Source organism: Physeter macrocephalus, chromosome 8, assembly GCF_002837175.3.
Source record: "Physeter macrocephalus isolate SW-GA chromosome 8, ASM283717v5, whole genome shotgun sequence".
Classification (NCBI taxonomy): Eukaryota; Metazoa; Chordata; class Mammalia; order Artiodactyla; family Physeteridae; genus Physeter; species Physeter macrocephalus.
Genome location: NC_041221.1, coordinates 81757723 through 81776352, shown reverse-complemented (window position 1 = coordinate 81776352; position 18630 = coordinate 81757723). Strand labels below are relative to the sequence as shown.

At 37.3% G+C, this 18630-nt stretch overlaps 1 protein-coding gene across 3 annotated transcripts in view; it reads right to left on the bottom strand.

Moving 5' to 3' along the window:
- Window positions 1-18630, bottom strand: part of RASGRF2 (Ras protein specific guanine nucleotide releasing factor 2) — a 242945-nt gene that overhangs the window by 120221 nt on the left and 104094 nt on the right. For all 3 annotated transcript variants that reach the window (XM_024122410.3, XM_024122413.3, XM_024122416.3), the window contains exons 8-12: window positions 17826-17935; window positions 16959-17077; window positions 11313-11473; window positions 10300-10366; window positions 9630-9766 (exon numbers count right to left, since the gene is read on the bottom strand). In XM_024122410.3, coding sequence (XP_023978178.1) covers window positions 9630-9766; window positions 10300-10366; window positions 11313-11473; window positions 16959-17077; window positions 17826-17935 — 594 coding nt within the window. The remainder of the gene's footprint in view (window positions 1-9629; window positions 9767-10299; window positions 10367-11312; window positions 11474-16958; window positions 17078-17825; window positions 17936-18630) is intronic.

Below are 18630 nucleotides of genomic sequence, written 5' to 3'. Positions count from 1 at the left end.
TGCTCCGCAACGGGAGAGGCCACAACAGTGAGAGGCCCGTGTACCGCAAAAAAAAAAAAAAAAAAAAAAAAAAAAGAAAGAAATGACTTTTAGTTACTAGGATACCATGTAGTACTTTATGACTGTAATTAAATGGTGTGAAGAAGCTGATTGCCAAGTGATTTCACAGAGCTCTTGAACTCAGGGTTTATCCTAAACCCCAATGTCTAATAAAAGAATGAATATGCATATAAGAAACTTTGGGTCACTGGCATCCCCTACTTAGCATATCAGCCATTTTCATGCTTGATTTTCCTTAAAAATTTGTTTCCTCATGTCTTATGCCATTATTTTAATTACCAGGTATAGAGGATCTCAACTTCCAGGAATAAAGTAGAATATTTTAAAGTTGCCCTCAATTCATTTCTTGAAGCACCTGGAATTTGGAGTTATCTTTTTATATGAATAATTATGGTTATCTAACTATAAATTAGGTTACATGCGCTTACATGTGAGTTTATACTATATCTTATTCCCATAGGTGGATTACAAAAATACATATAGTAAGACAAAGTCAAAATTAGTAAGAAAATTAGAGAGGATTTGGATAAAGGGTGGAAAATAATAAAATGAAGCCTGGGATCAATCCACCACATGTACTTTATGTTGACAAGTCCCAAACACTTGCTATACATGGTCCTCAAAATTAGCTGAGCTATGGAGCAGCCAACTCAAAGGGGACCACATGATGAGCTACAAAATTCATGGTTTAACAGAAGCTCAATTCATCCTAGTCTGAGTCCAGAGGAAAATTATCTCATGGGTTCTCATAAAGGAAACACTGAATAATGTCGTGAACATTATCCTCAACAACATCCTTAAAGTAATCACAGTTTTTACCAAACCATTTCTTATAAACTCCCTCAACACTGGATGAAGAGTACAGTTCCAAACTAACCACTCTGTGGTGGGCCCCAAAGAATGGGGCCTGCCTTTGCTCGTCTGGTTCCAAGCACAGATTTCACACTCTTCAGAAAAGGGTATATAGGCTGCTCTTCTTTAGGCTAAATAAATGCTGCTCCTCCTATCAGTTTTGTGCAGCAGGAAGTTGGACATGGTATTCTTCCATAAGTCCTGAAACTGCAATATCCTAAGTTAGTATCCAGTTGTATGGAGTCAATGTTTCCACCAGTGAGCCAAGCTACCAGGAGGTGGGGTATCCTTTTAGGCCTCAAAACAGCCACAGGACCTCAAAGGGAGAGCTCTCAGTCAGGGCTAGATGAAAATAGATGTCAATGACTCCATTTCTAAGGATGAACAAACAGGGGAAAACGAAGAGATGAGGCTGGCTGGTGCGTGCATTTATAATGGAGAAGACAGTAAGAGAGAGGGGGCCCGGGTTTGATCCCTGGTCAGGGAACTAAATCCCACATGCATGCTGCAACTAGGAGTTCTCATGCCACAACTAAGGAGCCCACCTGCTGCAACTAAGACCCGGCACAACAAAATAAATGAATATTTTTTTTAAAGATGAATAAGGTAAACTACTTTAAATTCACTTTCCTAATTCCAATGGGAAAATGGATTAACATTATCCCTGTTCTTATGAAACTATGAGTGTGGGGTTTGGAGGAATGGGGGAAAAGATTGTATGGGGACAGATACTGCACGCAGACAGGGAAAGGAAGGAGGGGTTAAGTGATCCTTCACCCCAGTGACGTTTCTAGCTATTCCTTAGACTTTTCACTCTCACTGTTTCTGAGCAGAATAAGGATGCCACTTGGATAACCAACACAGGAAGTGGGAGGGCAGAGATGGTGTTTGGTAAGAATTGTGGCAAGTAAATAGTGTTCCTTCAGTTTCCTTTAACAGTCTAAGCAATAATATAGTTACACAGACAACAGCCTTAGGATGACTTAGGGCTATAGTTTTCATGTTTCGATTTTCTATTTGGTTCTTTGATCAGCCTGGTCCTTTTTACACAGTGATCTATTCTTTTCTTTCCTTCCTTCTCCCTTTCCTCCCTTCCTCCCTTCCTTCCTTTCATAGCTTTATTATATTTTAAACATTCTTTTTCACAGTCTTTTCTAAGTTATCACTCTATTATCTGAAGTTCCAGCAGTGCTAATTATACTGCTCACTATGTCTTCCGACTCTCACTCTTGATAGATCGTTTACTCACAAGATTTGTAATTTTTGATTTTGAGCACCTTGTCATAAGCCCTGAACTGTTGAGGTGTTGCTAATGCAGTGACTTTGTGTTCGCTTCTACCAAGCATTTTGGCTTAGCAACAGTCCAAATATTGTTTTTGCATTAATTTCTCAGTTTGGAATTTTCACACCATGTGAATATTGTAACCCTGAATTTCAAATCCATAGGCCAGAAACACATTTGTTTTTCTCAAAGGAGCTTTTTAAAAATTCAGAACCCAAGGGGCTTCCCTGGTGGCGCAGTGGTTAAGAATCTGCCTGCCAATGCAGGGGACACAGGATAGAGCCCTGGTCCGGGAAGTTCCCACACGCCAAGGAGCAACAAAGCCCACGCACCACAACTACTGAGCCCGTGTGCCACAACTACTGAAGCCCACACGCGTAGAGCCTGTGATCCGCAACAAAACAAGCCACCGCAATGAGAAGCCTGCGCACCACAACGAAGAGGAGTAGCCCCCGCTCGCCATAACTAGAGAAAGCCTGTGTGCAGCAACAAAGACCCAAGGCAGCCAAAAATTAATTAATTAATTAATTAATTAAAAGAAAATTCAGAACCCAAGACAAACTTCCTTATGTCTTTCCTGGCCTAATGGGTTTTTTGCGTTCTTATTTCATGGAGGCGGCAGCCTTCCAATGGCCAGGCTTCAAACAAGGATCTCAATTCCTTTAAGGGGCCCAAGGCTAACCCTCGCTCCTTCTGTTAATACCCCTCGGGCGTGGGACCAATATCCAAACTAAAATCATTCCCAAGTCTCTATGTCTTCAGTTTGCATGCTGTCTACCCTGACTTTAAGTTCCCTTGTTATTTCTGGCAGCTAGTGATTTTCCTTTATATCTGTAAATATCACCAATGTATTAAATTTTTTTATTATACTGATTTTATGTATTAAACATTTCTTGTTTGTAGCTAGAAGGTATCTAAATCGGTGCAGTCCTCCACACTGCCAGAATTGAAACTTGGGATAAGTGTTTTAGATCCAGAAGAGAAGATTTATGTGACCACTTTTGAACATCTTATTATCCAATGTCAGATCTCATTCATAAATCTTTCTGATTCATTGTGTTAAGCATTAAAATTACTTTCAACAGGAAGAAAAAGAAATTTTCACTTACACTCAAGTTTCAGGAGAAGAAAATGTACATGCAATCTGAACTATAGCTCAAAAGACCATGTAATAAGAAGTCATATTTAAATGTACAAAAAGGTCTTTGATAACTGCCACACCTATCTGTGCGACGGATGAATATATATATATATATATATATATATATATACACATATACATACATGTATATATAAAACATATTACGGTATATTTATAATAGAGGAGTGTTTTGTTTTTTTTTTAACATCTTTAATGGAGTATAAATGTTTTACAATGGTGTGTTATTTTCTGCTTTATAACTAGAGGAGTGGTTTTGAAATGGACTCATTTCTTGGAGGCTCCACAGACAGGCTTCAGTGACAGCAAGGGTGTGAACAAACAGGACTCCTGGGGGCTCTGGGTCCACAAATTCTACTTCAACCAGAGTATTTTGCTTTTATCTCACTTCCATTTGGCATGTTCAGTACTGCTACATTGAAGAAAGAGTTCTCTTCCAGAAAAATGTTAAACTACAACAGAATTTATGTTTACGAATGTGTGTATGAATATATTTATATTGGAAGCCATGGTATATATTCATGATCATATAAGCACATATCTTGGTTGTGCTGGGGAGAAGAGACTGAGTCCTGGGAAAATGAATGCAGTTCACTCAGTTAAGAAGAAAGACATGAAAATAATCAGGAAGTCACATATCTTTAAGGATATATTGAATTTATGTGAATTACTATAAACCTTGAAATTAATAGGATATTAACAAAAGCAGATTCCTAGGTCATGGCTATTCTAGTTCAGTTTGTGATGACTATGACCAGGGTGGAGCCTGGGAATATGTATATTCACAAAAGCCCCAGGTAATTTTTTTGATTTATTTTTTGTTTCTTGGGTTTTTTTTGGCCGCACTTGTGGGATCTTAGTTCCCCGACCAGGGATTGAAACTGTGTCCCTTGCAGTGGAAGTGCAGAGTCCTAACCACTGGACCACCAGGGAATTCCCTCCAACAAGGTTTTTTGAGGGTCTTGCTTAAGGAAATATCTGGTCAAAGTCAGTGGTCTACTGTGTCACCATATTTTTTTTTTACCTTCCTAATACTTCTAAGTAGTAGGAAGAACAGTAAATTCAATTTCTCTCTTTTAATTTCACCTTTTTATATTAAAGTAAAAAATTCCCTATTGAGTCCAGAGAAGTTATTTTAAGGGAGGAAGCATGTCAGTGTGCTACAAATTTGCCTGTATTTTGACACATCTGCCCAAACCAAGAAGCTCAGAGGTGAATTTTAATTCTGCATTTTAGTTGATACCCATAATTATAGAAAAATCTGTTTAATACACCATTATGTATGACAGTAAGACATGCACAAATGAATGCACTATATTGAGCCTCAAATTTTTCCCTATAAACAGATGAAAAAGGGAAGAATTATTGGTCAGGACCATTAACCACTTGCACATTTTGTTGGAGGCCCCAACGGTTAATTATGACCTTGCTGGTGGAACTAAAAGTATAATTAATCATTTAAGCCATTGTTAATTCTAAAGATTACAGCTTCAGAGAGAGAGGCCTGACAAAGCTAAACATCTTAATTTTTGTATAGAGTTCTCTATCTGAAACTGGGATTGTATCAATAGTCAGGCACCACTTTATTATCTCAAATAAGAACTCCACGTGATTAGTATAACATGGTATAATAGTTTAGCAAGGTGGTATCAAATCAAGCCAGGAAAATTAAAATTTTGCAAAACAAAGAGTGACAAAAATAAATAGACAAAATAATGGAGAACATATTCATAATTTGGATTGAAAGAAAATGCTCATTTCCCTAGTCTGTAAGGATGGCTCCAATGGATAAATGTCCATCTGGTATAAACAGACAAGAAACAGAAACAGTGGAAAATGTTAGTCTCACTGATAATTACAGAAATGTAAATTTAAACCACTAAAAAGCAATATCACTTTTCCATTAAATAGGAAAATGTGACAAATGTGACAAAACTCAACATTGGCAGGACTTAGAAGAAAGTTGCATAGACACCTTACTGATGATGTTGTGAAATGATGAGTTACATATTCCTTGGAGCGTTTGGGCAGTCTGTCGAGTCATGTATCATGAAATCATGAAAGTGATCAGGCCCCCTGTACTGGCCATACTGGCTGTGGGTAAGATACACCACCTAGAGATCTTTAAAAGGGGAGAAACTCCCTGTGCAAAGGTGGTTTGCACCACATCATATATTAATGCTGAAACCTGGAAACTGCCTGAATGCCTAATTATTCAGAAAGAGCTAGAAAACTGGTAAGTTAACATGATAGAATATACATATATTGCTATTAGAAGACACCAATATGAAGAATTCACAGGAATATAAAAAGATGTAAAAAGCAAAAAATGATGCATATATACACCTAGAGCCAAAGTGTTCAATTATTTCTATATGGCAGGATTGTGAGGGTTTTAGAGGTGGAAACATTGGATTTTCAGAACAGGGTTTCTCGAATTTAATTGCGCAAAAATGATCTGTGGAGCTTGTTAAACCTGGAGGGTGTCTCGAATGTGGGTTCAGGACTCTGTATTGAAAAAAAACCTTCGGACCTGCTGTATAAAAAAAATAAATAAAATTCAAAAATTCAAAAAAAAAGAAAAAAACCTTCTGGTAATTATCTGTGGAAGACACTTTGATAAACATTTATTTAGTGATCTGGGTGCTGGGAGTCTTTCTGGTTTCCCTTTTGTGTCCATATTTTTACATATACATGATAAAATATTAAAAAGCACATTTTCAAGCATTCTGTAGACTCATCTTAATAATGAATATGTCCAGAGGCATACTTGGAATACTGACAAATTCCATAAACGTGTGTATAGCACATAATTTTCCCCATAAGATGAAAATGCTTTAAGCAGAGAACAAAGCCCGGTTGAGATGCAGGCTTCTGGGCAGTAGGCTAGGCTCAATCAATAGTGGAGCACTCTGTCTCTACCACTCATCATTCAAACCCTGAGTCAGGAAAATCACTAAGCATCTCAGAACACTCACTACCATACTCAGCTTTCAGTAGCAGCTGACATAATCACTCCCCACTCCCTGATACATTTTCTTCACTTGACTTACAGGACACCATGTCCTCTTGGCTATCCTCCAATTGCTCTGCTGATTCCTTCTCTTCTTTGCTGTTCTCCATGACTCCTCATCCAGTCCATGGCCCTCTTCTCAGTCTATCTACATTTACTCCCTGGGTGATCTCAACAGACCTTAAATACCATCTAAATGGCGTAGAGTCTCCCACCTGGACCTCCCTCCAAGCACTTAACATCTATATCCCACTGCTTACTTAACAACTCCACTTAAATTACTTCCTCTTTTTCTATTTTCCCTCTTGCACATTCCCCTTCAGCCACACTAGCCTTCATGCTGTTACTCAAAATATGCAGTGTCCTCCTACTCTAGAGTCTTTGCAGTGGCTGTTCCCTCTGCACTGCCAAGGGAATGACTTTCCCTTCATTAAATATCAACATGGTATTTCCATCACCTGCTGCAGTCTTTGTTTAGATGTCTTCATCAAAATAAGATGATCACCTTTTAAAAATTGTACCAACCCCCATCTACCTCCAGTAGCCCAATCCTTCTTACCCTGGCCTATCACCCTCTGACATAAAATATTATATACTTACTTATTATGTATACTGCTATTTTCAGTTTTCCCCACACTAGAATGTAAGCTACACAAGGTCAGGGAATATTTTGTTGCTGTTGCCTCCTGTCCATGATATATCACAAGGGCCTAAATAGTGCCTGGCATACAGTATCACTGCATAAATATATTTACTGAATGGCTGAAATCATAAGTGTCAAAGGCACACGATATCAAGGCTCTATGGAACACAGTAATTTCATGTAATTATATCATCGTCCCTCAGAAAGATACAATTTTCTGTTGTTTCCTTCTCCAACTCAATTGTACATATAATCAGCTTAATATATTAGTCATAGAAACTTGGAGAAACAGGAAGAAGTTGTATACTCAATTCAAGATGTAGACTAAGTAGAGAGAATCACTTGGATGCTTCTGGGAAGCAAAGTATTGGATCCTTTCTTTAAAGGACCAGGCATAGTATCATTCATGCACCCCATGGCTCTTTCTCTCTTAGCAATGCCTCACCAGGCCCCCTAAGGAAGATCACTTAGTGCTTTTATCAACTCTGTATCTTAGGAGCCCCAGTTACATCATAAGGTAGAAGCTATAAGCAGCTGGAAAAACATCTTTGCCTACACTCCAATTCTCCCTATTTTTCCTACTTATCTTGGCTTCACAACACATACAAAATTTTGTTGCATTAAGTTATCTACTTCCCTTTCTTCCCTACTAGCCTGACTATCTCCTTGAGAGTAGGGACCGTTGCCATATCCCTGGTACCTACACAGTACCTGGCAGCACATGGTGATTGCTCAATTAATGTGCATAGACTCAATGACTGATTCAGAGTCTCATCAGGTAAAAGATGTACTACAGAGACTTAATTAAAGTATTAATTCATACAGCATAGAGCTAATGAAAGTATTAATAAATCACCACAAGGATGTAATTATGCAAATACACAAGATCCCATATTTTCATTCCTTTGTTAACCAGAAAAGCAGCACCTTCACTTCAGCTATTTATTCATCATCAAAATGGCCCCAGGAGAAAAGAAGTAAAAATCCAGAATTCCAGTAGAGGATATTTAGAGTGCTAATAAAAGACTTAGATTAGGTTTGAGTCCTGACTCAACACAGTTGTGTATTTGGACAAATGCTTATTAACCTTCCAAACCTCAGGTTTCTCACCTGTGAAATGGGACTACTATTTCTGTTAGCCTTCAGAATACTACTGTAAAGGTCAAATGAGACTGTAAAATTTCTTTGACATACAAAAATAATTATTTTGCCCATTCATTTTCTTTCTATTTCCCCTCAGTTTTCAGTCACTCCGAAAAAAATTAAGTGTCTGAAGAACTATGATATAGTTTCTATTTATACCTAAGTTTTATACAGTAAGTTCCCTACATATGAGCCTTCAAGTTTCGAACTTCCAAAGATGCAAACATGCGTTCGCATGTCCAATCACGTAAGTTAGTTCACGTGTCTGGCGTACATTGTCACGTGCGTGCATCCTGTACAAGTGGTGTTTTTGTGTACTTTACTGTACAGTACTATATAGAGTACAGTAGTACAGTATCTTATTTCAAGCCCAGGATGTCCGGAAGCAAGTGCAAAAGTAGCAGTGATGTAGCTGGTATGCTAAGAAGAGCCAGCTGTTGTACTGTACTACACTACTTTTCAAGGAAATGTATTGTAAGATTAAAAATGTTTTCTTTAATTTTTGTTTGGTTTTTTATGTATTATTTGTGTGTAAAAGTATTATAAACCTATTACAGTACAGTACTATATAGTCAATTGTGTCAGTTGGGTACCTAGGCTAACTTTGTTGGACTTATGAACAAATTGGACTTATGAACACGCTCTCGGAACAGAACTAGTTTGTATGTAGGGGACTTACTGTATATAAGTACTATGAACTCTTCGGAAAAGGAAGACAATAGGATCTATAGCATATGCCTTTCCTGTCTGCCCCAATCTTCGTTGAGTTAACAACTTTGAAGATAATAATCAAGCTTTCTTTTAATATTTTCTTTACACAGCTTCCCTTTTCACCTAGATTGGTTAATGGAACCAAAATTAATGTGGAGCTTGGATTGAAGAATGCCGAAGTCCAATCATCACTAGTTTTGACTTTCTTTCAAATGCTGAATAAATGAAGCAATTCCCTAACTGGGCATTGCTGATCAAGGAAAGGTAAGCAAATCTGTTCCCTAATTTTTTCTATATAAAATACAGGAGCTCATTTTCAGGCTTCATACTACAGACAGTATCTCTTCTTTGATTTGATTCCATAGTCCTTGTTAGTTGTTTTTGAATCTCTCACCATTTTCCTATCTCAGTAACAAATAAGCAAAAAAAAAAAAAAAAAAAAAAAAAATCTAGTGAGATCACTGGAGAATTTATTACTCACAGGGCAATTTTAACACTGTCCAACACAAGTGATTACATTATCAGCTTGTAAAAAAGTGCCCAGGACACAAAATGCAATAACTACATTTCAAGTAAATTTTAAACAAACAACAACCACAAATGATTTAATACATGAAGACATATAGTGGTACTGGTAGTGAACACAGCTACCAGATATAATTTTCTAATAAAAATAAATTGACTCTAAAACTCCTTCCCAAAAGTTTATGTTGTAAAATTTAAAACAAAAACAAAACCCAACTTAGGGCCAAAGCCACTTGCTTACCTGACTGATGTCACTTGTCCAGGCAGCTTTCTCCTGGCGTGAAGGTGCTAACAAGACCACAGTGAAAGGGGCAGCGTCAGGAGGCTCCACCACTATTTTAAAATCCAGGTGTCCAAACACTTGCCCAGAACCTTTGGCTTCAACACATGTAAACCATACAATTAGATGTGAACACAAAAATATGAGTGATAGTTGCTTTCACATGGTTCTAGTAATACGATCAATGCGCATTTAAGTCCAGAATCTCATTTCAGCAATATGGTGCTTCTTGGGCATGGGGAGGGCTTTGTTAAGCTCATAAACAGATGAAGAAACTGAGATCAGTAGGTTACTCAGGACTAGGATCCTGCTTTCCTTCTCATTTCATGTTGTTTTTTTTTTAATTTCCATAATTTACGGAATTCCAACACACTAATTCAATCTCTTTCTTTTCTGCCGCTGCAAAGTCACTATCAAGAGATAAATTCAGTAAAATGTGAATTCCCAAAGACGGTTTAACCAGGTCACAGGTTAAACAGCTCAACAGAATTTTTCATATATAAATGAATTCAGGGAGTTTATTCTTAACATCTTTCCTGCTTCCTTAAGCAGCTCTTCTTAGCTATGAATGAATAAAAACCATAGGACTATTTAATTCTAATATAATTCTAAGTGATAGTATGTGACTTACAGTCATCATCGCTTGTATCGGGCTCCTCAACCAATGTACATTCTATTAGAGAGAGAACTCCACCTGTCTGGAAACAGACCAATTTTTCATTAAGAGGCTAAGAGTCTTTCACATGTTGGGAACCTGTGATTTGCAAACCTTACATTCAAACTGCTACAGAAGAAAACAGCAATTCTGCTTCATAAATAATTTTTCATAGAGTCCAAAATTAAACTTAGATGTGTAAAAGTAATTGAATTCATTGAACTTCATGGTTCTGCCCCACATCCGACCCTCACTCTCGATGTTTATAAAATTTAGCAAGTCAGTCTATGGGAGACTATATGGCACCTTAGGGGCCCTGTAGAGTGAATGCAGCTCAGCAAAGGGCAGAACTCTCCAACCAGGAAGTGATTTAAGCAGTAGGAAGCCTTTGTTGTGATGTTGGATAATATTTTCGGGCACTGATAACAGAAGATACAGATAGGCAGACTTCTTCTGTTAAGAGCCAGCTAGTAAACCTTTTAGGCTTGGCAAGCCATGTGATCTCTATCGCAACTGCTCAAATCTGCTGTTCTGAAGAAGCATGAAAACAGCCAGGGACAATATGTAAGGAAATGAGTATGGCTGTGTTCCAATAAAACTTTATTATCAAAAACAGGCAACAAGCTGCGGGCCATAGTTTGCTCACTCCTGGTACTGAGCAAGATAAAAGAGCATTTAGTAAATATTATATAATCAGTACACTGCAGTAATTTGACAAGATTTTTGTAGCTCAGTAGTCACCAACTAGTAATTTTGTCCAGGTTATGATTTTAATTGCTCTTCTTTATGGCAATGTACTCTTAAACTTCTATTACTTTGGATCCAATTGACAACAAAGTGAATGTCAGGATTGGTAACTGTATATTACCTCACCATGAAATCTGACAATCTATTTTATGATAGCAGGCATAGGAAAGTCATAATTAAGTTAACCTCAATGCCTCTTAATTGCATGGAACATAAATGGAATAGTCATATAAAACCAGTACCTTGAGCAGATGCAGCTTTCCTCCTGAACTTCTTGTACAAATTAAAAAGTGTTTTGTAAACAAGAAGCATTGTCTTTCTCCTTCCTTTTTCAAAGACAATGAACCCAGGCGAACTTTACTAAGTTTCCCCCTCTCAACGGAAGGTACTTGAATAAGAGAACCTGGTGATCACAAAAGTGAAGAACACACAGTAATTAAAATTCTGTCAAGTGAGAGCTGTTCCTGATGTAAAAACACTAGGGCCTGTTTCCCAAGATACCAAGGATTTATTTGATGCACCATTGGAATAAGTAAATCCCCTGCACTCTGAGCAGAAGAAACAATGCATTACATTTTAAGGGTTGCACTAATTCCTACTATTTTTGTAAAACACTCTAGATTTGATTATCTATAAGCTGGAAAATAAGTTTAAAAGAAAGCCAAATTGAATTCAAAGAATGAGGCACTTCTGCCATCTGTCCTTCATAATCTGATCTCAATCAATTTATTTACATAAGAATAAGGTACAAATTATATAATTAGATAGAGTAATAAAATAACATAATAAAAAGCAAATCAAATTTAATTTTCCTGGAGCACTGAAGGTAGATAAATAGCATTAATACAGTTTATTTTGTATTTTAAAAACAATGTACAATACATGTACATTATAAAAATACACAAATTATACAATTCAATGCAATTTAGTTAAGGACTATTTTTAAAGGGCAGTCATTTCAGGTTACATTTAAATTATATGTGATAAAAATTTTTTGTGGAATCTAAATGGAAAAGAAACCACATAAATTCTATACCTAGAACATTCCTGTGAGCAAAACTGTCTTCCATTCAATGTGAGAAACTATGCATAGACTTTATATAGTTTCACCCTAATAATGACTGCCTGCTCCCCGCAAAAGAAAATTCTAATCTAAGTTAAATATCAAACCAAAAAGTACTACAAAAGATGCTAACAAGTACTTTGCCTCTGACTTCTGAAATGCCCTGAGCCAGTAATATTTCTACTATTTGTTTAATCCACCACCTACCCCAAATGCAGCCTTACAAAGGCTCCTATCAGCCTCATAAGAACTATTAAATGACTATTTATCACTTAAATATTAACAGTGGTCATCACTAAGAGATGAGATTGCAGGCAACTTTATTTTCCTCTTCATACATTTCCTGGGTTTCCCGATTTGTTTGTTGTTGTTTGTTTTAGAATAGTAAAACTATGATTGTGGGGTCACAAAATGTTTACACTAACATATGAATATTCCAAACAGCATCTACTTTTACAGAGATCTAAAGATGTGCTGGGGGTAAAGAACCCAAGTTTCTATGGATTCCCTGAATTCCATCTATTCAGGTGAGTGTTTAGGTGGGGCTGTTTGCCAAAGGCAGAATTGCTGAGGCAGTCCTGGGGGAGGGTGTGGGACTGGGGAATGAGCGCGGGAGAAGGCTTGGTTCCAGTCAAAGGAATGGGCAAGAAGGAGGAGAGGTAGGTGGGAGCAAACTGGCAGAGAGCACAGGCAGCATGTAATTAAATATGAAGACTAACGGAGCAATGAAAAAAGCAGAAGGCAGAATGCTTAGAGGAGTAGATGGGCAAGTGACAGCAGCATAACAACTGAAAGTCAGAAAGGGAATGGATGGGAAAAGACAGTAAGTTCTAGCTTTGCCATGGGCAGTCATGAGTCATCCAGGCAGATAGATTAGGGCAGAGTGGAAGACTGCAGCATAGACAGGTGGACAAGCGGGTTTGAGAGTCATTTTCAGAAGGGATATAACCAAGGCTATGAAAACTGGATAATAATGTGTTCACTGGTAAATGCTTCTAGCATTTAATGATGTTGTAAATCAGAAATTATAGAGTACACTGTTAACTCATATATTAATCATTACCGTGAATTTTAACTTTGAGGTAAAAAACACCCAATGTTTCCTTGGCAACTATACACTAATATGCTTAATCTATAACTGTTCATCTCATATCCAAATAGGAGACTGTGTGCATTAGGTATGTACAGAAGTCTATACATCTGAATTAAAAGTGAGCAATTTCAACACTGGTTTATAAAATAAGCTTGTTGAGAAATAAGTGGATTTTTTTTTTCACATTTCATCTTACGTTTGACATGATGTTTCAACACAACTATGAGACTTGAGGATTCCTTTCTAGTTAATACAAATTAGAGAACTCATAGTCTTGAATCAGTAATTCCTCAGTATCAGACCATTGCTGTGATAGGATATTTTGCATCACCATCGTCATCAGTCTATCTAATTATTGGGGTCAACTTACCAAAACACTTCTGTTTTTCAATCACTAAATTCCCATAGCATGGCATTCAAGACTGGCTAATGCCCTTATTCTTAATTCCACTCAGTAGTGTAAAAGAAGGAAGAGTAATTTCCAGGTTATTGGATTAGGCATTTGAGAAGGTGTAACTATTTCTAGACCCCATGTTACAATTTCAAAGGACACTGGTACACTGAAAGTACATGATTCTGAGTCTGGGAATGATTAAAGTACCACAGAGGTTCATGTCTCATTCTCAATGCACTTAGCTCTAAATTCGGTCCTTTATTTAATTTTCCTGTTTCACATTTCCACCAGACAACAATGACTAAGTATAATGGATTTTGCACAAACTGTCAACTTAAAGTGCCTTTATCTTCTAATAAATATTCATATATATTTCATGTTACTGAAAATAGACACCCATTCCAAAATTTAGATCTTGGTTTTTAAGGTTTATGTCATAATCTCACAGACACTAGCCTAGACGCATTTATGAACATTTAATCTTCACAACAACCCTAAAAGACAGCTACTGCTATTAACCCCAACTTAAAGGGAGGAAACTGAGGCAAAGAGAGGTTAAGTAAATTGCCCAATATCACACAGCAAGGAAGTGGAGGAGACAGGATTTGACCTCCATGACGTGGCTATATGTCTACCTATTACTGCTGCAGACACTTTTGCTCAAGAAACTTTGAAAAGATTTTGGAAAATAAATGACAGTGTCAGACCACTGCTATGATATAGTCCTTTGCATCGTACTCATCAACCGTCTAGTAATTGGAATCAATTTAAAATAAAACCTGTTTTTCAATCACTAAATTCCTACAGATTGACATTCAAGATTGGCTATCACACCTATTCGGAGGAGGCCTTTCAGATGACCTTATTTTTTCTAGTCCTCAGAATAAAAATTCATTAGAGATTGAAACCACACACATATTTGTACATAAGCGTTTCCACACGCACTCACGCATTGAAAAACAGACCGTATATCACCCCTAAAAGTAAACAATGCAAATATTAGTATACAATTAGACATAAACTATAGTCCATTTCAAAGAAAACAGAATCTCTCAAAGTTAAAAAAACTTTTTAAAAAACCCACTTCAACGAGTTTTAAAGCCTATTAAAGGTATTTAGTTAAAGTAATAATAGGAGCAACCAAAGCAAAATAATGCAAACTTTCCAAATTGTCCGTAATTGGCTTACTTTCTACTTTCAGATTAAGGTTTGATTTTTTAAAACCACCTTTATTGAATAATTCCCAAACAGACTAACCAAACCAAACAACACAGAAAAATACTGCTGAAAGGCAAATCATTATATCAACATCAATACAGCAATAACATCAGATATATTAATAGCTGACAGAAGCACCTCAAACATGTAGTACAGAACAAGCAATAAATAACATCTGGACATGAATCAAAGGGAGAGGTGGCTCATGCCTGTTTTTCCTAAAGGTGTAATGAAAAAAAATATGATTTTTTCATTGGATTCAACCTTCTAGCATTTTTCAACTAAGTGTGTAGAAATGTATTAAATATTTATGTGTAATAATACTTTTCAGTCCAAAGTCCTTTCAGAAATTGAATACTAGTTATAAAAACTTTTGTTACCATTTTCACACAGTATACAGCTCAAGTCCTTTAGTAAGTATTTTTCAGTCAACTCCAATTACAAGAAGAATACAAAACAGGACAGCTGACATTCAAAACTGCAGTTCAGCAAGCAATTCAATTTAATCCATTGTTCATTTTCCAGGTATCTATAATGGAAAGCATTGTACTAGGCAAGAGAGAATTCATAAAAACTGCCCTTCAGAGTTACAATTACTGGGAGACACAGGCATGCAAGCAAGTGGATGAAATACATGCACCAGGAGCGAAGGGGCTCGGAAATGATGAGGATGGTAAATTCATTCTAACTGGAGGGAAGAGGAGGGGAAGATGAGAAGGAAATTTAAAAGGCTCTTTAGAGGTGTCTGATCTGAGCCTAGTAGGACAAGCAGACCTTCCATAGGCACAAGAAAGGTGGATAAGGGCATTCCCGGTGCCCAGGCTAGGGCCAGCACATGTAAAAGCACAGAAGCAGACAAGTTCCAGGAAGGCAGGAAGCCAATATGGATGGGGACACGGTCTGTATGGAGGAACAGAGGGGGAGTTAGGAAGGCCTGATGTTGTCAGCATTAGAGTCCACTATTACTTAAAGAAAAATTAATACTTAAAGCCAAAAATGAGAAAGGTATCATATCCCGAAATATACTTCCAAACTTTAACGTATGTGTGATTTCTCTCCTTGTAAATAAATATGGAAAATAGAACAGCATGTGGTAAATTTTTTAAGTGTTCTGTGCAAAAATTAACGTGTGTAGCACAAATAATGTCTTGTTTGATGAGGTAAAAAAAGATTTTAAGCAGCACATTTTGGTAGGTACTAGAAATGCAAATATCTTCAAATAATATTGGCATGTTATAAACGGAAACCACATTAAAGGTTAATTCTAGTTCCAAATTTATATGCCACTGCTCACCAAGTTCAAAATTATGTGTGCAATATATTGCCACAAATCGATTTTGTGGGGCATGTTCCCCTGCCCCCAGAACACCTGAGCACTTAAAAAGAACTTGGAGTGTGGTTTACATCCTGCACTCTGTAATGAAAGCCACGGAGGAATATGGACTGTTAGGTTGTTGCTTCTCTACAGTTTCCAGTACAAATATCTTCAACTCTTCAAAAGCTCAATTTACTGGGTGATGCCCCCAAAGCACACCCCTCAAACATGATACCTTCGCCATCACCGAAATATGGCAGGGCAAGTTGATAGTGAGACATTTCATCTGGCAACTGGAGTTACCAGTTGAATCAAATCATATCATGTGGGGCCGATCCGGAAGTGCTGATGAAAAATGGGAACAAGAGACAGCTGTTTTCACTTCGGACATTGTCCCCACTGCTATGTGAAAGGGCTCTGAGTAATGCAAGTTTCTCTTGGGCCTTTGCCTGGATGTCGTCACCACCTGGCACTGCCACTCCAATCGGCCAGAGCAATCTGTCCTCCCTGGAGCTGTAGAGAATGTCCGGTCCACTGAGGAGGAGAGTCCAGTCAGAATGTAATTTACTGTCCCACTCGTGCTTTACTATTATTGTGTTGCTGTTTTTCATGGCCCCTGAAAAGAAACAGCACAAAGGTGGGCCTCAACCACAGCCTCGGTCAAGGCCATGGGGACATCCTGCATGAACAGCATCAATCAAACAGCTAAATCAACCTGCTCCAAAATGCTTTCCTGGATCTGCCAGTGATAATGTGACAGGTACAGAGACCACTTAGATGGTGGGTCTGCTGAACAAGGACTTACCTTGGCGGATGAAAGTTTGGCTAGTGTCCAGCAAAATATCACAGCCCTCTACGATCATTCTTTCTATGGCGAGGTTCTTCCTTATGTTTTCAGTGTCACTCACTTCATCGTGCATGACCCTGTCAGACACAATACAGGATCACGGTAAGAGATTTTCTATTGCCCCAGCAGATAAGCAAAGGAGCTCCATCTGGGAAGCTAGGGTTTGAACTTGTATCAGTTTAACTGGGGCTGTAGGGTAAGTCATGCTGGACTTCTAGCCTTCATCAAGTCATGACTCAAAGCAAAGCAAATGTACATCATGATTCTTATAGATAAGTGAGTATCCTGAGAACGCTGCTTGTACAGGCAACAGGAAAGCAATATATTATTTTACGAACAGCTCCATTCATTGAAATTAGGATGCCATTTCTTAGAGGTGGAGTAAATTAGAGAACTTTATACCATTTATCCCATATAAGCTAAAGGAACACAGACGCCAAAACACTGAAAAGTCACTGATAAATCCAAAATATACATTCTCCGACTTCCTACCAAAAATGGATGCAAAAATGCAACTAACAACCATTCTTCTATTACGATGAAAGAAATGTGAACATTTTCAAACTTAAACCAAAATATGCCTAATCTCAATTATATAAATTTACATGCCATAAAACCATTTTCAAAGATATTTTTTTTCTTGGTTAAAATTAATGTGCATGCTGATTCAGCACCATCTCAGGAGCTAGCATTTAATGTTCAGCAGAATCTGAGAAGCTGGATTGTGTCTTGCTTCTTGTTCCCTGGACATATATATTCAGTTTCCACAAAAGACTAATGTGCTACTTTGCCATATCAAACCTTTATTATAAATTCTCCACATACCTGGACAGTTCTTCTAGTTTGGATTTAGCAAACTCCAGACTTTTCCTCTCCACATGTTCATGGGGAGTATGAGCTAGGAGTTCATGAAGTGTGATGATATACCTGGGGATCTAAAAGCAAACAAAGGCCATCATGAGCAAAGGTCAGGATGAATAACACTAGATCTTCTCTACTTGCCATCATCACTTCTGAAGAGCTCATCTCTACTCTTACAGTTTTGACTGTTTCACAAATATTTTTTTTAAGAAATACATTTAAAATGAACTATGCTTCAAACATCAAACACACACAAAAACTTCACCAAGAACACATGAAAATAAAGTTTTATATTATAAAGAAATGATTATTTCCTCAGATTTTTAATATAATCATACATTTCTTTTTTAAATTTAATTTTATTTTTTATACAGCAGGTTCTTATTAGTTATCTATTTTATACATTTTAGTGTATACATGTCATTCCCAACCTCCCAGTTCATCCCACCACCCGACTTCCCCCCTTGGTGTCCATACGTTTGTTCCCTACATCTGCATCTCTATTTCTGCCTTGCAAATTGGTTCATCTGCTCTTTCTAGATTCCACATATAGGCGTTAATACACAATATTTGTTTTGCTCTTTCTCACTTATTTCACTCTGTATGACAGTCTCTAGGTCCATCCATGTCTCTACAAATGACCTAATTTCATTCTTTTTATGGCTGAGTAATAGTCTATTGTATATATGTACCACAACTTCTTTATCCATTCGTCTGTCGATTGGCATTTAGGTTGCTTCCATGACCTGGCTATTGTAAGTAGAGTAAT